At 40.8% G+C, this 24,597-nt stretch overlaps 3 protein-coding genes across 6 annotated transcripts in view; 2 read left to right on the top strand and 1 right to left on the bottom strand.

Moving 5' to 3' along the window:
* Positions 1-1,617: 1,617 nt before the first annotated feature.
* Positions 1,618-12,903, top strand: dnajc3b (DnaJ (Hsp40) homolog, subfamily C, member 3b). The gene is made up of 12 exons (XM_061959172.2): positions 1,618-1,904; positions 1,972-2,082; positions 2,172-2,296; positions 5,288-5,362; positions 7,033-7,176; positions 7,252-7,433; positions 7,512-7,631; positions 7,717-7,822; positions 9,608-9,728; positions 9,817-9,949; positions 10,021-10,169; positions 12,297-12,903. The coding sequence occupies exons 1-12, from the start codon at positions 1,835-1,837 to the stop codon at positions 12,434-12,436; spliced, it is 1,476 nt and encodes a 491-aa protein (XP_061815156.1). The 5' UTR covers positions 1,618-1,834; the 3' UTR covers positions 12,437-12,903.
* A 135-nt stretch (positions 12,904-13,038) lies between these two features.
* Positions 13,039-20,896, bottom strand: naa38 (N-alpha-acetyltransferase 38, NatC auxiliary subunit). The gene is made up of 3 exons (XM_061959174.1): positions 20,745-20,896; positions 13,672-13,846; positions 13,039-13,604 (listed from the first exon to the last, which is right to left on the bottom strand). The coding sequence occupies exons 1-3, from the start codon at positions 20,781-20,783 to the stop codon at positions 13,480-13,482; spliced, it is 339 nt and encodes a 112-aa protein (XP_061815158.1). The 5' UTR covers positions 20,784-20,896; the 3' UTR covers positions 13,039-13,479.
* Positions 20,840-24,597, top strand: part of chd3 (chromodomain helicase DNA binding protein 3) — a 67,308-nt gene continuing 63,550 nt past the window's right edge. For 2 of the 4 annotated variants that reach the window (XM_061960221.2, XM_061960229.2), the window contains exons 1-4: positions 20,840-20,982; positions 21,986-22,108; positions 22,223-22,288; positions 24,416-24,594. In XM_061960221.2, coding sequence (XP_061816205.2) covers positions 20,981-20,982; positions 21,986-22,108; positions 22,223-22,288; positions 24,416-24,594 — 370 coding nt within the window. In that variant the 5' untranslated portion in view covers positions 20,840-20,980. The remainder of the gene's footprint in view (positions 20,983-21,985; positions 22,109-22,222; positions 22,289-24,415; positions 24,595-24,597) is intronic. The other 2 variants (XM_072913229.1, XM_072913230.1) reach the window with 2 other exon arrangements.

Raw genomic sequence — 24,597 nt, 5'->3', positions numbered from 1 at the left:
GTTAATTTTATTACATACAATTTACTGAGTAAGATCAAGTCCTCCATCCATCCAATTTCTACCGCTTGTCACTCTCGGGGTCGCTGGGGGTGCTGGAGCCTATCACAGCTGCACTCGGGCCGAAAGCGGGGTACACCCTGGACAAGTCGCTACCTCATTGCAGGGCCAACACTTGAGGATGATCAAGTTGTTTACAGCAAAAGTAATGTTATGTGACAAAATCATGGTAACAGCGCAGCAAAATGATGAAGGACAAATAGAAGTGTATCTTGCAGACTGCCTCAGTGTGAGAATCATTTCCATTCATTGTCAAACGCAGATGTAAAGCAATCAGGTGTAGGAGCATCTTGTCTTTATGCAACACACCACGCACATGTTTGGAGCAAAACTTTTTAAAAATATGCAACTTTATTTGCCTTATTTGTCATTACTGGTAAGCATCTGCTGTCATGTTTACTTCTTCCGCAGTAAGAAAGATGGAGTGCCTCGGATTTGTTGAAAATTGGCATTCTATGAATATTAATTTTTACACTTGGAGAGAGATTTAGCACTCACATTTAGGTTAGGAGTCAGATTTACTATTTAGGTTTAGATGTAACATTTAGATTTAATATTTATTAAGAAAATGGATGGCATTTAAATTTAGAAAAGATGGAGTGCCTCGGATTTGTTGAAAATTGGCATTCTATGAATATTAATTTTTACACTTGGAGAGAGATTTAGCACTCACATTTAGGTTAGGAGTCAGATTTACTATTTAGGTTTAGATGTAACATTTAGATTTAATATTTAGATTAAGAAAATGGATGGCATTTAAATTTAGATTTAACATTTAGCGCTCACATTTAGATTCAGACCTAAGATTTTTGATTCAACATTTAGGTTTAGATCTAGATTTAACATTTAGGTTAAGATTTAAATATACTGTAATATTTGGAGTCAAATTTTAATTTAAACTTAAATGAGATGAAACTTAGCTAAATGTGAGAATTGCCTGTTAAATGTGACAAAAGTGAGTTAAATGTGACAAAAGTGAGCGAAATGTGAGAAACATATCTGCCTAAAAATGTGACTGAACTTTTACATTTGGTACCTTATACTTAAAGTGTCAGGGAGTGAGGTTTAAGTTGGCACAGCCGCAGTAGCTGGACACCATTACTGTAGTCGACCTTTTACGTGTGACCATTGTTGAATAAAATTATGTTAACCATCATATCGGCCTGATCTTTGAAAAACAAAAAAACAGGCTCGTTCCCTGTGACCAACGACTTCTTCACTGAGTTTACAAAGATAACAATGTGTAAATGTAACAACATCAACAACAAAAATAAGTTTGTGGAAATAAAATGTAAATCTCATCTGGTATCGACCCGTTATTGCTACTACCATCGTATCGACACTGTCGATATTTGACCCATCGCTGCAGGGCCAACCATGTACAGTAATGCCGGCAGAAGGAGGGAGGGGGTTGATTGGGTGCGCCAAGAAGAGGCTAAACTTACATTTAAAGTCATCAACATTTTCATTTTCTCAATTATATTATGTAAGTTTATCTTAAACTCAAGTAAACCCCAGAGTTATTTTTGTTATAAACCAGAACTTTGCATTTAAAGCACTCCTGTTTAAATGGGGGAACCTTTCATCCGAGCGTGTGCTTTCACCCGGAGCAACATCATAGCCGGACTGTAAATACACCGTCGTCGGCTATAGTTGTCTCTTTTGGCTGAAAATAACTACCGAACCACACAAGAGCGCCTAAATGACTTTCAGGCTAAGTTCAGAGCAGAAGCAGAAGTTACCATCGTTGGGTGTGAGAGTTTAAATCACAGCCAAGATGGACTGGTGCCGCCCGGCTGGACTTCTTTGCTCCTTGTCTCTGCTCACTGCCATTCTGGGGCTGGACGGTAAGACAGAAAACAAGCTGACTTTCTCAAAGATGGTTTGACGAAACAACGTCACGTTGTCTTCCAGGTGTCTTCGCGGCAACTCGGGCTGAGATAGAGCATCACCTGGAGATGGGCCGCCATCTTCTAGCAGCAGGTCAACTGGCTGAAGCTTTGTCCCACTACCATGCTGCTGTGGGTAAGAGGACACATCACTCATGGACATGGCAAACTAAGCACGCAGTAGAATTGTGCATACAGTGTTAAAAACTATTTGAACTTCTCCAGAGGCTGATTCCAAGAATTACCTGACGTTCTACAAACGTGCTGCAGTGTTCCTGGCCATGGGCAAGTCTAAGTCTGCCCTTCCTGACCTGACCAGAGCCATCCAACTCAAGCCTGACTTCCTTGCGGTAAAGCGAAGCCCCTCAATGAATGTGGTCATGTATAAAATGTAATACAGTGGTACCCCCCCCCAACTTAACAGTGTTTTTAGATAAGAGCTAATTGGTATTCTTTAAGTTGGAAGTAAAAATTTGATTCGCAGCGAACCCCATAATAATCGACCAAAACATACGTTCTGAATCGCTAGCTTAAGCTTATAGCTAGAAATGGTCATACATTTTAGTTTTTCTAAACACGGGAAGGACGAAACTGAGTGTGAAGGACATTACTGAGAAGAAGTGGATATATTCCTTATATTAAAGAAAGTAATAATCAAAAACATGAAAGGTCTTAACTCATTCTCCTTCTATGCCACATCAATATGGAATGCACTCCCAACAGGTGTAAAAGAAAGGGCATCTCTATCCTCCTTCAAAACCGCACTAAAAGAACACCTATAGGCAACTTCAACCCTAAACTAACACCCTCCCTTCCACATCCCACCTCCCCGGATTGTAAATAATCAAATGAAGATACTTATTCTTATGCTTTCTGATCTCTCTCTCTCTCTATGTCCACTACTTGCTGTACATATCCTACCAAGTCAGTCCTACACTGTTCCAATGTCCATTTCTCCGATGATGCAATTGTTGATGACTGAAGTGATGATATCAACCAAACCTAACCCCCCCCCACATCCCACACCCCGGATTGTAAATAATGTAAATAATTCAATGTATATACTCTGATGATTATCTTGTGTGATGACTGTGTTATGATGATAGTATAAATCTGTATCATGACTCAATTTAAGTGGACCCCGACTTAAACAAGTTGAAAAACCTATTCGGGTGTTACCATCTAGTGGTCAATTGTACGGAATATGTACTTCACTGTGCAATCTACTATTAAAAGTTTCAATCAATCAATCAATCAAATGACTGTGTGTAGTCAGCTTGTATACGCTCATGTCACAACTTGTGTAAGCAGCGTCGCTTTGATTGAAACTTTTATTAGTAGATTGCACAGTACAGTACACCCATCCATCCATTTTCTACCGCTTGTCCCTTTTGGAGTCGCGGGGGATGCTGGAGCCTATCTCAGCTGCATTCGGGCGGAAGGCGGGGTACACCCTGGACAAGTCAGTACATATTCCGTACAATTGACCACTAAATGGTAACACCCGAATACGTTTTTCAACTTGTTTAAGTCGGGGTCCACGTTAATCAATTCATGGTCGTTTTGCCCGCTCCCCCCTGAGTACCTTCATGGAGACCTTGCGTGCACCTACCAAAAATCCTAGCTTCGTGTCAGTGGCGACACAGACCACAGAGCTGTGATTGGTCAGCTTTTGCCGATAGTGGGTCCCTGAGCACAGTAGAGCAGACTTTGTGCTTGAAATGCACCTATTATTGATACAAAGCAACAGTGATTGAACATTTGCATGACAACTGATACTGTGTACTTTATAGCTTTGTGTGCTCCAAAATAATTACTGATTATTATTTTTTTTCCAGCTTGTGTTGTGTCCAGAAGTCACAAAGTATGACACTCCTTTTTAACTTATATTGCCAATCTTGTTCTCAGGTTCAATTCTGAGACATACAGTCTATCTTCACAAACTTATTATTATGAAGTAAAACGTCAAATACAAGTGAACTGGTGGTTCTAAATGATTTGTTCCAGTGTAGACAAAGATGTCGATGTTGTGGTTGTCATCACTTTTAACAAGAAGGTAAATATTTAGTCAACGACAGCTGTGGTTGCTCCTTCGGAAGACACTGCCCCACAGTGTTTCCAAAGAGAATTATAAGTCTGGCACCACCCCCCACGGAAGACCTATAAATCAAACAAGACTCCATCAGAAGGGACTCAAGTTACGTGACGCGAGAGTATATTTCATCCGCCAGTCTACAAAATGAGTATTGCCAGCCAAGAATGTTAAAATAATATCAAAACTGTGGGCCTTTATCCATGAAAATATGGGAGTGCTGCTGATGGTGTGTTTGAAGAAGTAGCTGGAAGGAGATATCGTAGAAGTCCACTCAATGGTAAATGCTCTATATTATAATTAGATTACTTAAAATTATAATTAGATTACGACTGTAGTTTTTTGTACCAACCCCTACTGTGTTGTTTTTTGACACAATATTTCTTATAGTTTTTCTTTTTAAAAGGCATGTTACCTGTTAAAATTGTGCTGTTTGTGGTGTGCCAACCACCAAATAAATTGATTTAAATGAATTTCAATGGGAGGCGTAGATTTGAGATACAAGTGTGTTGCGTTAAAAGCACCGTCACAGAACCAATTAAGCTTGTAAGTTGAGATACGACTGTACTTCCATCAGTACACTTCAGTATACCATTTCCACTATATACCGGTACTTGGTTCCTGATGATGGACATTTTGACAGTGTTGGGCTGTCCCAGATCCTAAACTTCCATTCTACATTTACCAAAAAGAAGGATCGCAATGTTTACCTGCTTTTTGGTCTCTCCTTAATTATTGTGAATTGCAGCCACTCAAGTCCGTCCCTCTGCTTTGGCTACGTAGCCAAGATGGAAAAGATTGTAGGTCATAAGGGTCCACCGCTGCAGGCTTACGGTTTGGGGCATTTTGAATGCATCTTCCAAGTACTGACAAGGCACTGCAATTTGCTGTACTTCTCAGTGTGAACACTGTATGTATGTACTGTAAATGTGCAAATTGAGTCCTTCACAATGAGTTAAGGTGCTTGTGGCGCATAGTTTGAGTGTGTCGTCATTTGCCAAATCAATTACTTTTGTTGCATGTTACTGGAAGTGACCATCGCAATATTTATCCGCTTCTTCCTCTTACTTACTTTTTAAAGCACACTGTTTTGACCGTCTTGAGTGCTCTGCATTTTGCCGCACTTCTCGGTGTGAACGCACTTACGCACTAAAAAGTGTGGAAGCGTTTGAATGGTGACAAGTCAGTTTTTGCTCAAATTGTTCCTACTTTTTCTTCTAAGCACTACTTCTCTTGTGTGATTGTCCAGGCACGGCTGCAAAGAGGGAATATCCTTCTAAAGAACGGCAATATGGAGGAGGCCCGCCAGGATTTTGAAGAAGTGGTGAGCACTCTTGCATCTTTCGAAAAGTCTATACAGTTTTAAATCTCATAGCTCATCTATTTTTGTTTGTTTCCATATTTGAGCTGTTTGTGTATTTGTTGTGATACTCCTGAAAGCAAGTGTAAGACTGGTGTTGTCCATTTGTCATATAATTTACATGCTAAATTAAAGGTACACTATGGAGCAAAAAGGCTCCCCTACAGCCGTGTAATCAATAGTATGATCTACATCATCAGAATCTACTGTATGATGTGCCAAATAATTATTACCATAGATTATTGCCATTTGCAGGAGTTATGTTGCAAGAGCCCTTGCAAATAGCGAAAAATAAACAAATAATGGACACACTTATAAAAACATTTAAAAATTCATATTTTTGATATTTTAAATCAGGGGCCCAAAGTTGGGCCCGGGGTCAATTGTGGTCTGCCAAATGGTGGCTACCCAAATGTAATACATATTTATACTACCGGTAACCTTCTTTTAAGATAACCAGCGGTGTCCTAATCCGATATAGATATCGGATATCAGTCTGATGGCAGCAAAAATCAAGTTTCGGATTGCATCTAAACATTCTGATATTAGCTCAATTACAAGCAGTTCCGCAGCACAGTTAACATCTAAATGTCCTATAAACACAAAAAGTTGGTATTTTCTAGTGTTTTAGTGAAGCCATTTATAAAAGGTATTGTAGTGCGCGCTAACAGCTACACAACAGCTAATCACACAGGCTAAACATACGTAGTAAGTGTCCTTAATTGATCAGTATTGCAGTTTAAAACACCACATTTGTCAATATAAACAAGTATCAAATCATTATAGTTGCATATTACTTACACAGCCTGTCTCCAACGCAGAAATCTATTAAAAAGTATCCAGTAACAAATGTGTCCATATCATTCAACGCACTGCGTCATGAGCTTAATACATTTTTGTGAACACTACGTGTCGCTAAAAAATAACAATTGCCACACTTCTCTGTTTGACTCATTTTACTTGATCAAACCTTTTCTAACATTCTACACTGCAAAACAAAGTATGTATGATTCCTACTGATATCTTATCGTATCTACAGTATATTGGTATCTGCAAATACTCAAGCCTCCACTATTGGTATCGTATTGGATGTACACCCCTAAAGTTCACACAACCAATGACGGCATGTCCGCAAGGCTAACTAGCTGGCATCGAGCCTTGATATTGGCACTAATTAGAGGAACTTCATTAAGTTTAGGTTATTTGTGTTTCATGTTTAAAATTGCTGTTTGGCCTGCAGCCCTTTGGCACATTTTCACTTTGGCCCTTAATTAAAGGCAAAATGTTTTGGAACCTCTGCTCTAAACTCTGCAATATGCCTCCAACAGTTATAAAACACATTTTAAATGCAGTTTTAAACGTGAAGAAACATTTACAGCCTTACAATATACACAACTTGACACAGTTAAAACAGCGCCCTGGGTTTATAACTGCTGGGTTATTTTTACCTTGCAGATAGCGCCATTAAAGCCACTTTCTATTTAACTTACCATAAAAAACCCAATTTAAAGCAGATAATAAACCTGTGAATTAGCTTGTCTCTACTGCAATGCAAACATAGCATCAGCTGTGTCCAGGCTGTCAGCCATCATTATAGTGGTCTGAAATTGGTTCTATAAAATGTTGTTTTCCAGCTGCAGCGCTCCCCAGAACACCTGGAAGCTCAGAAGCATTTGATGAAAGCCATGGAGCTGGAGAACCTCCAGGAGGATGCCCACGCTTTGTACCACAGAGGCGACTACGGCGCCACCGTCTCGGTTCTGGAGCGCGTAATTGAGGTGTTTAAAGTGTAACAAGCTGCTGACTTTACACTTTCCATGCTGGGCTAATTTAGTCAAAATGTTCCCTTTTAGATCTCTCCATGGGATCCCGAGTCACGGGAGCTCCGTGCAGAATGTTACATCCGCATGGGCGACCCGCAAAAGGCCATCCAGGACCTGACACCAACCACAAGGTTGCGCAACGACAACCGTGCCGCCTTTCTGAAGCTCAGCAAGCTGCACTATAGCCTAGGAGAGCACCACGAATCACTAAAGTGAGCTGGAACCCTGATAGCGGACGCACATCAGTATTCCATTGTCCTGCTTTTGCGTACTTCTGACTGTGCCTGCAGCCACGTCCGAGAGTGTCTGAAGCTGGACCAGGACGACAAGGCGTGCCTGAGCCACTACAAGCAGGTGAAGAAGCTCAGCAAGCAGCTGGACTCTGCAGAGGAGCTCATTCAGGATGACAGGTGAGAAGTGAGGACCATGCTTCACAGGCCACGCCGTCATCATCCCCTCTTGTCCCGCTTTACTGGACCAGCTTCTCACCCGCAGGTACCAGGACGCCATCAACAAGTACGAGGCTGTGATGAAGACCGATCCCCATGTGCCGCACTACACCAACCAAGCCAGGGAGAGGATCTGCTTCTGTCTGCTCAAGGTCAGGCAACCACAATGACAGCAAAACAATTAATTTTGTTGAATTTTAAGATCTAAGCATTATTTTGTAATAGGGGTGTAACAATATATCGATATTTGATTTATATTCCTAAATTTCAAGTGTATTGATCTGTGCTCAGCAAGTTGGCCTTCCGGAAGATAGGTATCAATTTTATCAGTACTAGAAAAACAAAACATTAGATTTAAGAACGGCAGACTTTATATGAAGTTTAGCACTTTTATAATAATGTGGACGTTAAACGTCTGTGGCGTCATCAAAACAGAAATGGCGGCTATCTACGGTGGTCGAGAAAGATCGTACCAAATGCAAATGCCACAAGACAATATCAGAAATTACAACACAAAAACTTTCAGTTAGGGCATGTTTGTAAAAGCCACAACTAAGACAAACAATAATGTAAAGCCACAACTTAACCTCAAAGGATACGACAAACAAAACAGAAGTGACAGCAGAGCTAGTTTGCCGACGTACCAGCAAGGGTAAAAACAGTGTACTAAGCACTCACGGTATATTGGTATGATTGGAAAGGTTAAAAAAAGTGGTCATACATCACTTACTTTTCCAACTTTGTTCATTACACCCTCTGTTTTGGTCCGTGTGTCGCAAAAACTTGTCTGCTGTCACTTCTGTTATGTTTTTATGATGTTCCATGTTTATTCAAATGAGAGTAGCAGCAGGTCAAATCGCTGCTCATTTAATCTGAAAATATTTAGTTTCTCCGGTGAACCTACTGTAACTCTTAATTCAACCTGAAGAGATGTTTCTTGCACATTCCATTCATCCATTTCCCACCGCTTGTCCCTTCGGGGTAGCAGAGGGGGCTGGAACCCATGCCAGCTGCACTCTGATGGGAGGCGGGGTACACCCTGAACAAGTCGCCACCTCATCGCAAGGCCAACATAGATCCACAACCAATCACATTCACACACTAGGGCCACTTTATTGTTGCCAATCAGCCTATGCCCAGGTCTTTGGAGGTGTAAGGCAGCTTTATATTTGATATTAATATTGTATTATTTTTTTGTTGAAAAACCACAACAAAAGTTGCAGGTAAATCTACTGTTAAGATGTTTGTTATAGTGCTTTTATTGAAAATTGCTTGAATATTGTAAATGTGAGCAGAAAATATTTCCTCTTGTTAAATTAACCTTAAGTGTTGCTTGCACTTTATTCAACTAAGATGTGAATGCATTGGCCCTTAATTGTTTACTTGCTCGTTTTCATCCATAATTAATTTATACATAATTCCCTTACAAGAAATAACAGGAATATAGGAAACTTCACCTGCTGTGTCCAATATCCAGTATTTATTTCACAGTCACACTGGTTGATTTATTTTGCTAAAAAGTTACTGAATGGATTTTAATCATTTCCGATCGCATCGTTCTAAAAAAATATCGGCCCTGAATCGTATTGGCAACCATAAATTCTGAATCAAATAAAATTGTTAAAACAAATCGTTACACCCCTATTTATGATAAGTAAAACAAAGTATTGATAAAAGAGGAAAGCCCAAATCTGCACATTTTTTAATACAGATATGTTTCAAAGTCTACAATTATATTAAAAGAAAGCACTTATTAGCATCGCTGACTCTCATATATGTGCAAACATAGGGGAAACGCGGATTCTTTGTGAGATTGTAGCAACTAGTAGCGAGGTCAAGCTAAAGGCTAAGCTAGTTGTGTTCAAAGGAATACAGTACTTCAGACATATTCAGCCACAAGGCGGCGATAAACCTTTGCGTGCTTCTCACCATTTTAGCTGAAGTTGGTCATGGAGGCCATCGACGTGTGCTCGGAGGCACACCAGATGGACCCTCGCAATACCAAAATCCTGCGCGACCGAGCCGAGGCTTTCATCCTCAACCATGACTACGAGAAGGGTAGGAATGCGCGCCATTACCGCAACTGGGGAGATGTGTTCTTTTTTTTCAATTTTTTTAAATGAATGCGGATCTCCCCTAATTCCAGCTGTAGACGACTACCGAGAGGCGCTAGAGTTTGACAGCCACAGTAACGACCTCAAGGAAGGACTGGAGCGAGCCCAGAAGCTGCTGAAGATCTCCCGCAAGAGGGACTACTACCAGATCCTGGGAGTGAACAGGTGCTGGTTCTGAACCTCAAGCAGACCCTTTTGACTTCCTGCTCACTGACCTGGAGGACCCTCCTTTTTAGGGCTGCAAACAAGCAGCAGATCATCAAGGCCTACAGGAAGTTGGCGCAGCAGTGGCACCCTGACAACTTCCAGTCGGAGACTGAGAAGAAGGAAGCGGAGAAGAAGTTCATTGACATTGTGTCTGCCAAAGAGGTCCTCACTGATCCAGGTCAGGAATCCACTTCGCAACATTTCTACCTGATACCAAGGACAGATTCAGTGCATACTAGTATTTGTATTATTGCTACTATTTCTACTTTTATTGAGCTTATCTCTTGAACTTCACATCCATATTGACGAGGAATGTGGCGATCCATCGGCCACTGATCAGTATCGGAGAATTTATTTGAAAAATTATGTGATCGCCATTGCCGATTAATGCCGATCACAAACACCGATCCCCTCTGCCTGACACTGTATTAATTTTTAGTCCCCCGACTGACAAGTGGCTAGCAGCTAATTATGTCTCCATGTACAATGTGGTGATGCTCCCCTAAACTAACATTGATCACCTTCATTACGTCAAATAACCTGCATTTCTTAGTACATTATCACTGGAGGACGGGGCTAAACATGTTACAGACGTAGAGCAAGCCAGGAGCAGGGATGCTAATAGCTAAGCGAACTGCTAAGCTAGCTTTAAACAACACCAAGGAATAAATGCATAGTGAAGTTTTAAAAGTGTCTATGAAGGCATCTTACGGCATTAAGAAGTTATTCACAGGAAAATAAGTAGATTCAGGAGAGGATGATATAACTGTTTGTGTGTCAGCATTGTCACAGTCAGTACACGACACGTAAGAGGAGGGTAGATCAATTCATAAATTGATGCTGTCAATACTAAGAGTAGTCTCCGTTTATGATGGATACCAGAGTGATTAGATTGATTTAATTTTTTTCAAATCATTTTTTTGTTGTTTACAAACTCATGGAATAATTCCCCTGCACTCGGGAGAACTTTGAGGGCAAAAACCAAAGGATGTAATTGAGAATTATTTTTTGCTTTTTTATTGTGTACTATTGACTTTGTTTTGATCAAATAATTGTATGTAATAACAGAGAATAACTGGTTTCAAAATTATGTTGGTCATAGCACTCATGTATTACTACATTTTTACATTTATTTATGGTATCTGCTGATCCTACTTATGATCAGTATCGGAATCAGCAGCATAAAACCTTATTATGAACGTCTCTAATATTAAGTTGTATTGCTAGGGCAGGGGTCGGCAACCCAAAACATTGAAAGAGCCATATATGACCAAAAATACAAAAAACAAGTCTGTCTGGAGCCGCAAAAAATGAAAAGCCGTATATAAGTGTTATAATGAAGGCAACATATGATGTAAGTGTCTAGCTATAATAGCCTACTATCAAAATGACTGTGTCGCAGGCTCAAGCAAATCTTTGACAGAAATGTTGAAATGTAATATTCTACACATTTTTACATTAAAAAAAAAATTAGTAACATTAGTAAATAGCATGTTAGCATTGATTAGCTTGCTGTCATGCACTGACCAAATATGCGTGATTAGCACTCCAACAAGTCAATAACACAGTATAAAACGTTTGGTGGACAAAATGAGACAAAGGAGTGGAAGATTTTACATGTAAACAAACTGTTGCGTCACAGTCCACACTATGGTGAGTTCAAGAACCGCCGAAATTAGTAGGACAAAACGATGTTCACTAAATACTCTCATCAGTGAAGCATGCACACAAACATATTAAACAGTGGGATTTATAACAGTTGGGAAGGTTTGTGTCATGTTTGTCCTCAAACAAAAAACATACTAAAACAAAAAAATTATTTCCCCCCATCTTTTTCCATTTTCAATCCTTTTTTAAAAATGCTCCAGGGAGCCACTAGGGCAGCACCAAAGAGCCGCGGGTTGCTGACCCCAGTGCTAGGGGAAATATTTTTTTAGGGAAAAAAAGTTAGTTTTTCTATTTTTACAATACTGCAATTATACCAGAAAGTCATAATATTGAAAGAAAATAAATAATTATTGCTGTTCGACAAGATGAAAACCATGTTGCTTCTCAGTTTCTCAATAATTGTACAATAAAAATTGGATATAAGGAGATATATATTGTAAAATTTTAGTTGAAAAAAGTTTCAATGTAGAAGATGAAAACATTAATTTTAAGTCAGTAGCAGTTTTGTTTTATATTTTGATCCCTTACCGTACCCAAAATGAATGGAAATGTGCGAGCTACATACTGTGCAATGAATGTTGGACATGCTGAGAGATAAAGATGCAGAGAAAGTGAAGTCCATTCCTGTCCTCCACAGAAATGAGACAGATGTTTGACGCAGGCGATGACCCATTGGACCCAGAGAGCCAGCAGCAGGGCGGAGGAAATAACGGACAAGCTTGGCCTTTTTCTTTCAACCCCTTTGAGGGTGGCAGCTTCCACTTTAAGTTCCAGTAGACAAGGACTTCATGGCGTCAGGCTGAGGACGTCTTTTGATGGCACAAGCGGGAAGAAAAAACTGTGAAGCGACTTTAGCTTCTGTTAACCCTTTTTATTTGAATCATTATGTGCCATTGGTAAATTCAGTCCTTGATGGAAGCAACAGGAGGACCCCATTTCATTAAGTGGGGAAATATATATTTAGACATGATTTTAGTTTTAAGCACTTTTATTTTAAAGAACCACTTTGCATTTTAACGGCTGTTTAAAACGGCAACTATTTGCAAACCAAAAGTGTCTTAATGTGTTGGATAAGCATTCATAGGAGACCTTGTTCATATAATTCACTGCTTATTTCTACACTGACGCTCAATTTGTAAACGCTATTTATTTGATAAAACAAGTTATTTATTTAGATTTTGATTGTACTATCATTGTTTCTGTTGCAGACGTTGAACTGCATTAAAAATACCTAAATGACACAATCTGGTTTGTGCGTTGTCAACTTGTCTTACATAAAACAGTTGATCAAGTACTACTCAATACTCCAACATGGACAGTTTTAGTCGACATAATTTTACACCTTATTTGTGTAATTTCTAAGACAATTTGGTCCATTTGTCCACGTGTTGTAGTATTGTCAAGAACAGCAGTGATGTGACCAGTCTAGTGGCGCAACATTAAAACGAGCACACAATGACTTCCTGTTCAACGCCAAGTAAAAGCATTGCAGTATTACCTGCATCCAACAAACAAAATGCACCAATTTGAATTTTTTTTGCATGAATGAAACTGTCGTCCTTGTAGTCATGACATACGAATGCATACCACAGCAGCTCTTTTAAGAGTATAAAACAAAATTAAAATCAATCAAAAACATCGCTCTTTTTTTCTATTTTTGCTGCTTTTTTTATTTTTTATAAATAGTTTTCTTTCTATAATGTGTCATTTGGACAGCCTTGTATGCATTGTACACAAGTTTCATTGGCATCAAACAACACACTGGATGCTGAATTGAGTCCAGCTGGAAAACATCCATTCAACTTTTTGCGCTCATTCCCTCAATGGTTCCGTCCAAAACCTTGTGTGTCCTCCAGAATGTCAGCCTCCACCTCGATGGACACTACATGGTGACCCGGGATCATGGCCAGGCCCAGAACCCGGGGTTCACCTTGCGAGAAAGTGTCTTTAAAACGAAAAAAGAAATCTGTAAATGATTGATGAAATGTGTTGGACTGGAGCTCCACATTTACCTGTGGATTTGAGGAATTCCTGAGCTGAGCCAAGGATGATGTTGCAGTCTCTGTCAGTGCAGAGAAAAAGACCCACTAAAGTCCTTCCATCTGTCATACGGATTCTCATGTTCTTGTTCAGGAGCCCTTCTAGTTTTTGTCTAGTCTGGGACAATATTGACATGTCACATTGTTCCTGGTATGGGAAAAAACAAACACCTCTTAGCATTTACAGTGCACTGATATCACACTGCCTTTTGATGTACTTCCCAATGTGAACACACTTAAGCAATCAAAAGACTAAGTATAAGTATGGAAGTGTACATTGTACACTGCATACTTAGTACATGAGTGTGCAGATTTGATCAGTGTAGTCCTATTCCAAATTGTCACGGCACACTTACTGGAAATTACGATATCACTATTTACCTGACGTTGTGGATTGCTACCTCTCGAGTTAGTCCCCGTCCCCTTGTTGATGTGGCCAAGTTGGCGATGATGGAGGATAGTAAGCATAACTATAACTAGAAGCGTCAGCGCTTTGTAACAGCCAATGTACATGACGTGTCTACATGGCGGCCATCTAAAAGGGGCCCACTTTTCCTTTTAATTGGACATTGTTGTATGTTATGTATTGAAAATAAATCAGAACTTATTTATCAAACGATTTAAATGCGGTTTACTTTTTTGACAACGAATAAACATGTGATATTAATTTGTGTTTTACACATTAAAGATTAACCACGGTTTCCTTGTTTCAACCGTACAGCTAGTGTACAACTGTATGCAGTACAATGTGGCGCAGCTCAAAAGGGTCCTGACCAGTGTTGGGTTAGTTACTGAAAAGCAGTAACTAGTTACAGTTACTAGTTACTTAATTTCAAAAGTAACTCAGTTACTAACTCAGTTACTTACACCAAAAAGTAATGCGTTACTGTGAAAAGTAACTATTTAGTTACTTCTTTTTTCTTTTTTTTTTTAAAGCTCCAATTAATGCCCTTTTAGCCTTCATTTCAGTACTGTTATTGCACTGGAGAATAATACAATCTGTTGATCAACTTGACATGCATTTGCATCACTCAACTCTGCTAAGCCATGTGGTCTACATACAACACACAAAGACAAAGATATGTTACAAAGGCCAATTTGTTTCTGGCCAGAACAAACTGACAAAACTATTTTAAATAGCTGCAACATAACATACATAAGTAACAAACAGCATAATAACAGCATAGATGTAAACCAAGAAAGGCACACACTACATACACAAAGTCTAACCAGGCATTTTCTTCCTCAAGTAATTCTTATACAAAATCATGTCTGAAACCCAGAACACTACACATTTCCCCAGTTTTAGTTTAGAGATAAGGAAAGATTGGCCTGGCCCACTAAGATCCCTCTTTATGTTTGTGAACTTTATAGTCTATACATTTAGAGTGATGTGATAATCAAACACTCTAGAAGTCTAGAATGAAAGAGTATATAAGAGAATTGACAGCAACGTTCCCTCTCAGGAGCGCGCATGTGCAATTGCGCACTGCTCAAGCGTCCTCTGCGCACGGCAAATCTATGCCATGCACAAAATCAAATAAAAAAATAAGCGCATAACAATTTTCGACACGACAGAGAAAACCGTTTTCGTCATCATTGTTCAAATATTGTAACGTCTGTCGAGACGCTTTGAGGACATGAATTCCATCCATCACTTTACTGACTCTTTACTGTCGGCCATAAACACATCACCAAAACATTAGTAAAAAAAATGATATCTAGCAAAACTGGTCATTTTCTGCAGTACAAACCAGACCAAAAGCAACTTTGTTATATCAACAGCAGCCGCTCGCTCTCTCACGTGCGCCAACACTTGCACATATGGCACTTAGCCAGTGATGCGTTTACAGCCACACAAAAAGTCGGACAACTCCAACACCACACATAAAGTGTCATTCCAGGTCGTTACACTATGATTTACCAATCAAATGTGTGCTTATTCTAGTGTCATTTATTAGGAATCTTAATTTATAAATATTAATCATTAAATGCTGTTAGTATATTAAATAAATACTAATAAAAATATATTTTTTACAAACAGGAAGTTGCAGGAATGTACACATGATCCCCTGCTTACATCTCATTGTGCAACATGTGAATGTTTTAATGGGAACTAAATGCAATGTCTGAAAGGGGTACAAATTATTTCCAAAGCAGGACCTCCACCCAGACAAACAATACAAGTACACAGTTCATGAAAAACAATATTTTTTGTTATTGTCATTATAAGTGGGCCTAAACACTTATATTAGAAATGGAAATGACTGCTGTCATTTGATTCTAATAATAAGAGAATGTTGTCTGTCTATCTGTGTTGGCCCTGTGATGAGGTGGGGACTTGTCCAGGGTGTACCCTGCCTTCCGCCCGAATGCAGCTGAGATAGGCTCCAGCGACCCCGAAAGGGACAAGCGGTAGAAAATGGATGGATGGATGGAGATGTAAGTTGTTATTTAGTGAGGTTTGGGACAGGTGTGCTGCTGGTGTAGCCACAGTGTGCACGTCTAAAGTTGCTCACATGGACTCCACTCAATGCTCAGGGACTTTTTGCATTTGCTCACACATGAACAATTAGAGGGAACATTGATTGACAGAGTGTGTACCTTCAGCGGTGAATGGTGGTGGTGGTGGAGGTGAAGTGGCATCAGAGTCTCTGTCACTCTTTACTAGCTTCGTCGAAGCATGTTGCTATGTAGCTTGTTTCAGCAGATTTGAATTGCTGTTTTGGGCAGTAGATGGCATTTTTGATCCAAAGCACAATTTACATTTAACTAAAATGTTATTTTCTTTGTGCTCGACAAAAGAAAAGTAGTGAAAATATCTCCATGTTAGCAAACTCGACTTCTGGCTCCGCCATGATCAGACACGCCCCCCCTCGCTCCCCACACTCACACTCAGACACACCCACACAGAGCGCATGTCTCTCTCTCTTCTCCGGCTTGTGACACAAGAAGAATCAGAACGACGACACAGCAGCCCTCCGATAAAACACACTTTATACTACATAAAAAGTAATGTAAAATAACGCAGTAACGCATCATGTAGTAATGGTAACGGAGTTACTGAATATAAAAAAATAACGCGTTAGATTACTAGTTACCGCCGAAACTAACGGCGTTACAGTAACGCCTTACTTTGTAATGCGTTAGTCCCAACACTGGTCATGACCTACATGCCCAACTGTCCCATCACTAGGAATTGCACGCTCAGCATCCGGGTACTTGCTGAAGCATTACATTTAGTTGAGTTATTCAGTTTGGACGCACTTATGTCCTCAACTGCTAATATAAATGCGGAAGTGCGCAAGTTGAAACACACACGGAATGTCTAGTGAGTGCGCAACGACATTAACGAATTTGTGACAGCAATACACTCATTTGCAATAAATTAAGAAATAAGACAACTAACCTGAATAAATCCTTTAAAAAAATTACATTAACGACAAAATAGAGGAAAACACAAATAAGCCACGTGAGCTCTGGAAAATCCTCAACAACCAGCTTCCCGGTTGCAGCCAAAAACTTAAAACCAGACTCACCAACATCAGCATCAAGGAGGGTGACTCCCTCATTACAGACAAAATGGAGGTAGCAAGCAGACTTAACACCTTTTTCACCAGCATAGCCACAACTCTTGTCAACAAGCTGTCCTACCACTCTGGTTGCTTTGGTGTAGAACACATTAAAGCCTTCTACAGAAAGCTAAGAGTATCCAACAATGATTTCAAAATAGAAATGGTCTCAGCTGATGAGGTGCTTAAAAAATTGAGCGCGCTCCACCCAAACAAGGCCACCGACCTTGACAATATCCCCTCCAGATTTCTCAGGGACTCTGCCACCAACATTGCCCCAATCATCACGCACATAATAAACCTCTCAATTTCACAAGGCCAAGTACCAAAAGATTTTAAGATAGCAAGAGTAACTCCCCTCTTTAAAAAAGGAAGCAAATTGGAACCTGGCAACTACCGACCTGTTTCTATTCTCAGTTCCATTTAGAAAGTAATGGAAAAAATAGTTTATGAACAGGTCGATAGTTACCTTGCCACCAATAAACTCATGTACAAATTCCAATCCGGCTTCAGAACTAACCACTCCACTGACACATGCCTTCTCTATCTGACCGACCACATCAAACATGAGGTGGACGCGGGCAAATACTGCGGCATGGTCATGCTGGACCTTCAGAAGGCCTTTGACACCGTTGACCACACTATACTGTTGGATAAGCTCAGAGCAATCGGATTTGATAAAACCTCATCAAGCTGGATGCAATCTTACTTGGAGGGGAGGGAACAGGTGGTAGAGGTGAACGGCATCATGCCCCCCCAGTAAGCTGTGGAGTCCCCCAAGGCAGTATATTAGGGCCTTTACTGTTCCTAATATACATAAACGACTTGTCATCAGCATGCGACTGTGAATTGTTGTTTGCGGATGACTCTGCCCTGCTGGTATCAGACAAGGACAAGAAAATCCTCAGTGCTGAACTCTGTAGAACTTGCACCTGGCTCGCTGACAACAAGCTATCCATACATTTGGGTAAAACGGAATGCATCCTGTTTGGGTCCCACATCAACCTTAAGAAAGTCAATGACTTCACTATAAAAGTGGGTGACATTGTTATCGCCAGGAAAGATGAGGTCACCTACCTAGGTTCCATTCTAGAGGCTAATCTTTCCTGTGATAAAATGGCAACCAACGAATGAGATTTCTCTATAGAAACTCCTCTCTGGTCAACAAAAGCACCATGAGGATTCTAGCGGGAACTCTCGTTCAACCCTTTTCCGATTACGCATGCACCTCTTGGTACCCTAGCACCTCCAAAACCCTCAAATCTAAACTCCAAACATCCCAGAACAAGCTAGTCAGATTACTTCTAGACCTCCACCCCAGATCACACCTCACTCCTACCCACTTTTTCAAAGTGGGCTGGCTCAGGGTGGAGGACAAAGTAAAACAACTTGCACTGAGCCTAGTCTATAAAATCCGCTACACCTCCCTGATACCGAAGTACATGTCAAACTACTTCCTTAATGTAAATGGCCGCCATAACCACAACACCAGGGGGAGCTCCACTAACCACGTTAAACCCAGATTCCGATCTAACAAAGGTCTTAACTCATTCTCTTTCTATGCCACATCAATGTGGAATGCGCTCCCAACAGGTGTTAAAGAAAGGGCATCTCTATCCTCCTTCAAAACCGCAATAAAAGCTCTCTCTCTCTCTCTCTAGACCTACACTGTTTCAATGTCAATTTCTCTGTTCTCAATTGTTGATGACTGAAGTGATGATAACAACCAAAACTAACCCCCCCCCCCCCCCCCCCCATCCCACACCTCGGATTGTAAATAATGTAAATAATTCAATGTATATACCCTGATGATTATCTTGTGTGATAACTGTATTATGATGATAGTATATATCTGATAGTATATATCTGTATCATGAATCAATTTAAGTGGACCCCGACTTAAACAAGTTGAAAAACTTATTCGGGTGTTACCATTTGGTGGTCAATTGTACGGAATATGTACTTCACTGTGCAATCTACTAATAAAAGTCTCAATCAATCAATGCACTCTCAAGAAATCAGTACGCAGTGTGCATAGTATACATATTTAGGTGTGTTGACTGAGGGAAAAACGGAAATTTTAGTGTTTGGTCCGGCCCTCACTGACTTGGGACCATTGCAAAATTATGTGCGTCCCAAAGTCACCAGCCTTGGCGTCACTATAGACAGCGATTTTAAACTTGACAAACAAGTCAATGGCGTTTTAAAATTGTGTTTTTATCATCTTCGTCTTTTAGCAAAGGTAAAACCGTTTTTATCTTTTAACCTTTTTGAACAAGTCGTGCATGCTTTTATTTCAAGTCGCCTGGACTACTGCAATGCACTTTATGCTGGCATTAGCCAAAAAGCTCTCTCCCGGTTGCAGTTAGTCCAGAATGCGGCAGCACGACTTTTAACAGGGGCCAGGAGACGCCAGCATATAACCCCAATTCTTCAGAGTTTGCACTGGCTCCCTCTTCATTTTAGAATTGATTTTAAAACCTTGCTGTTTGTTTTTAAAGCTTTACATGGACTGGCACCTCAGTATATCTCGGACCTCATCCAAACTTACACTCCTGCGCGCGCTCTGAGGTCCGAGAGCCAGCTCCAGCTTGTGGTGTCCAAGACGAGACTTAAAACCAGGGGAGACAGGGCCTTCTCTGTGGTCGGCCCTAAGCTCTGGAACACTCTGCCCCTCCATGTTCGAACTGCTCCCACAGTGGAGTGTTTTAAGTCTCGTCTTAAGACCCACTTTTATTCTCTGGCTTTTAACACTACGTGAGTTGTGTGGTCCTCTGTTGTCCTCTGTGTTTTTAAAATGTTGCTTTCTATTTACTGTTTTAATTGGTTTTACTCTTTGAAATTGTTTTAATCATATTTATTTTATCCATCCATCCATCCATTTTCTACCGCTTATTCCCTTTGGGGTCGCTGGAGCCTATCTCAGCTACAATCGGGCGGAAGGCGGGGTACACCCTGGACAAGTCGCCACCTCATCGCAGGGCCAACACAGATAGACAGACAACATTCACACTCACATTCACACACTAGGGCCAATTTAGTGTTGCCAATCAACCTATATTGTTTTTAATTGTGTTTAATATTGTTGTGCAGCACTTTGGAAACATTTTGTTGTTTAAATGTGCTATATAAATAAAGTGGATTGGATTGATTGGATTGACGGAAGTATTTGATTTGAGACACAGATTTGCTCCAGCTGCAGCGAATTGAATGGTAATTTATTTTACAGAAGTATTATTGTAGTCGTCCCAATTATGGGATACTCTTTCCAATCAATATCAAATCAAAGCTGCAAAAGGTTTCATTTTTAATTCTCCTGACAGCTAACTGGTTAGCCACTGGCTGACTACAGCGTCAGCTAGCCTAACAATAATGTTGGGGTTTACAATGCAAACGATGATTCATCCTTAAACAGCACAATATAAACAACGCTGTAAAATACTACAAACGTAAACAAACGAAATTAGTACAAACATGAGTCGATGGTCCGTTTTTCTCAAACGTTGTTGCCATTTCATTGCTTCGTCTTTCGTAGTTGGTTGCGGGAAGTATTTCACTGACGGACCAAGACAATCGAAAACCGGAAACTACATCGTTGAAGTTGAACTATGGGGTCAATTAAGATGCAACGCACATTTATATTTAAATGTTCGATTTTTATTGAAATTATTTTATCAGCGGCCCCACAAAGGAACCACTAACTGAATGAAATGTAAGAATCCACCTTTACTAGCCTTTTACTCACTCTGAACTTGTCGAGAAATTTGTGAGAACATTTAGCTTGAGTAGCTTTTATTGACGTATTTTAATATGTTACCAATTGTAACGAATGAGTCAACATTTTAAGAACAACAAAATAAGTTACTCTTAAAGTTGAAATCTATATTCTGCTAATAACCTGCGTAACAGCGACAAATGTGTCCATGGGTGGTCATTACACTTTAAAGTAAATGGTAAATGGGTTATACTTGTTTAGCACTTTTCTACCTTCAAGATACACAAAGCGCTTTGACACTATTTCCACATTCACCCATTCACACACACATTCACACACTGATGGCTGGAGCTGCCATGCAAGGCGCTAACCACGACCCATCAGGAGCAAGGGTGAAGTGTCTTGCTCAAGGACACAACGGACGTGACGAGGTTGGTAGAACTGGGGATTGAACCAGGAACCCTCAGGTTGCTGGCACGGCCACTCTCCCAACTGTTACGCCGTCCCTCATTATTGTGTACGTCCAGGAAAATTCAGTTTGCAAACTGTGTACATGTACTGTGTGCTCAGTTCCTTTTTTGTTCTGTTCCAAATGCATTACTGTCATCACACACTTACAAATATGATAGTAATATTATTCTCTCCTTTTGATTTTGAATTGCAACCACTCCGGTTAGTCCCTCTCTTTCCATTACACGTCATCATCTTCATTGATTGAGGTAAGCATTGATATGAATATATAGAAAAAAAAGTATTAAAAGTATATAAATAGCAGATGTTTTTACATTGACAATAAACTAAACAACAATAAAAAATATTATTTATTTTCAATATACATGTATTGCCTTTGATGGGAACGTGGCCCCACCATGTAGTCATGTCGCTTTGCGTGCTGCTATAGCTGACAGCTGTACTGTATGATACAGTTCAGGTCTATATCACAATAAAAAAAAGTTCCATCCCTCCATTTTTTTACCGCTTGTCCTTCTCGTGGTCATAGGGAGCTGGAGCCTATCCCAGCTGCACTCTGGCGGACCCTGGGCAAGTCGCCACCTCATCGCAGGGCCAACAGAGATAGACAACATTCACGCTTACATTTACACACCAATCAGTCTATCCCCAGGTGCATGTCTTTGGAGTAATACATTAAAAGGACTTATGATCTTGGTATTGGATGTGTACCTTATGTGTTTGTATTAATATATTATATTTAGATTAATAATACTTATGTTTTCAGGTACAGTGGAAGCTGCAAGAAATTAAATGCCATGACATTGTTGCAGATAAAAGAAATGTGGTTTTGGTAAGTGTTTGTTTACTTCACTTTAAAGCAGTGGTTTACAAAGTGCGACCAGGGGACTATTTTCAGCCTGCAGCTCTTTTTTTTATTTTTTACTCACGCTCTTTATAGCCTAAATCAGGGGTCCCCACACGTTTTGCCTCCAAGGGCCAAAGTGAAAATGTGCCAATGGTTCATGGGCCAAACACAGCGATTTTAAGCATACAGCTGCACAATAAGTGAGTAATTTAATCGCATACCGCCAATATTTAAGGTACTGTAGAAGAGATCATCACATTCGATAGATGGCAACTTGTTAACCTTGCGGACATACCATCAATGATTTTGTGAGCTAAAAGTATGAATATGTATTGAATTTATGGAAGCCACCCTTTGTTGTTATTGCTATTGGTATTTGGGCATGTCTGCTGCTCGGGATCTTTCTGCGTGGAGTTTGCATGTTCTCCCCGTGACTGCGTGGGTTCCTCCTTGTACTCCGGTTTCCTCCCACCTCCAAAGACATGCACCTGGGGATAGGTTGATTGGCAACACTAAATTGGCCCTAGTGAATGACTGTGAGTGTGAATGTTGTCTGTCTGTCTGTGTTGGCCCTGGGATGAGGTGGCGACTTGTCCAGGGTGTACCCTGCCTACCGCCCGAATGCAGTTGGGATAGGGTCCAGCACCCCCCGCGACCCCGAACGGGACAAGCGGTAGAAAATGGATGGATATTGGTGTTTTTATTGCTCCATTTGTAGCGCAATAATGTTCATCGTCATTACTGTGTTATAACTATCTACTTCACTAACTGGTTCGTCTTTATAATTTTTGGTATCATATTTGTATATATCGTATTTGCTGATGTAATTCTGTTGTTGTTGTTGTCTCTCTTTGTCTTGTCCCCACAATTCCCCCTTATCCCCGTCTTCTTTCTTTCTTCTTTCTATCCCCTCTTGCTTTGTTTGGCTGTGACTTTATTTAATAAAGTCACATACAAATAGCGCAATAAGAGAAATATCCCACGCTTCTCTTCTGTACAGCAAATCCGTACAGCAGATATGTGCGTCTACATCAACAATATAATTTGCCTAAATGGCTTCACAGGACATACATAGTATTTAAAAAAACAAGAAAATGGCCCGGCGCTTTGCACACGCCTGTCCTAAAGCTTCAAATGTTCATCACTTGTACTCAAAGTCACCACCGTCTGCCATGAGCTTTGATTGTGAAAAGCAAATTCCTTCAAAATAAAAGTGGGCCATATCAGCCCAGCAGCAGGCTGGGATGGTGGATTCCAGTGGCCTTACTGCGAACCCGCCTGGCACTGCTGCTCCTCATGTCCTAGCTCAGCTGGAGCCCACCAGTGTTTTTGTTTTTAGCCTACTTGCTAGCGAGCTTAGCATGTCTGCTGCTCACTTTCTTCCGGTCCTTACCACAAGTGGTTAATTTTTAAGCAACACCATCTGATGTAAGTCTGGGCATGGCTGCGGCAGATTTTTTTTTCCCAACCCGCCTCTCTTGATCCCTCCCCAGCACACACACACACACACACACACACACACACACACACGCTAAAATCATTTTTTATAGAACGGTGGGGGCTATAAGGAGGCCATGTTTGATGGATCTACTCTGCAATGCAGACTGCAAGTGGCACCACAAGTCTGATGGAGGTGGGGGGAGTGGAGGGGGGCACAGAGTCAGTCAGGGAGGGGGTATCAGGGGGGGGGGCTTTGTGCACTGAGAAGCAAAAACAAACATGTAACAATGTAAGTTACATGCAGCCGCGTACCCCCCTCTTTCGCCCCTGTAACAATGTAGGTTTTTAGGGAGGGAGGGGGCGCTCAGGGAGAGGGAAAGGAGAAGGGGGGGGGGGGGGGCGTTCTGAAATAATACAGTCAGCCATTTTTTATGTAAGGGGATTTTTTTTCTTATTGGGGGGGTTGTTAAAAAATAAATATAAGAGGGCGGCCATCTTTGTTGCTCTCTGCCTAGTGTAAAATACCCCCCCATATACACACACTCATACACACACACACGCCCCCCCCCCCCCCCCTCTTTGCCGATTTGAATATTAAATAAACACACAGCACACAGTCGCGCAAGAATACAAGATTTTGCGTCTGTGTGTGTGTGTTTTTTTGCACACAAGGACGGATCCCGATGAGAGGACTACCATGTCCTGTCCTCTCCGGGCCTGTGAGGAAGACGAGGACACGGCGCTTCATTGCGAGGGAGGAGGCTTCAATGAAGACGACGACGGAGACTTTTTAGACCGGAGAAGCGACATCAACTCGCCGGCGGCGCCTCGGCAAACTGCAGCCGCGCCAGGTA

Source organism: Nerophis lumbriciformis, linkage group LG05 (assembly GCF_033978685.3).
Source record: "Nerophis lumbriciformis linkage group LG05, RoL_Nlum_v2.1, whole genome shotgun sequence".
In the NCBI taxonomy this organism is placed as follows: domain Eukaryota; kingdom Metazoa; phylum Chordata; class Actinopteri; order Syngnathiformes; family Syngnathidae; genus Nerophis; species Nerophis lumbriciformis.
This window is presented reverse-complemented; position numbering and strand designations above follow the sequence as displayed.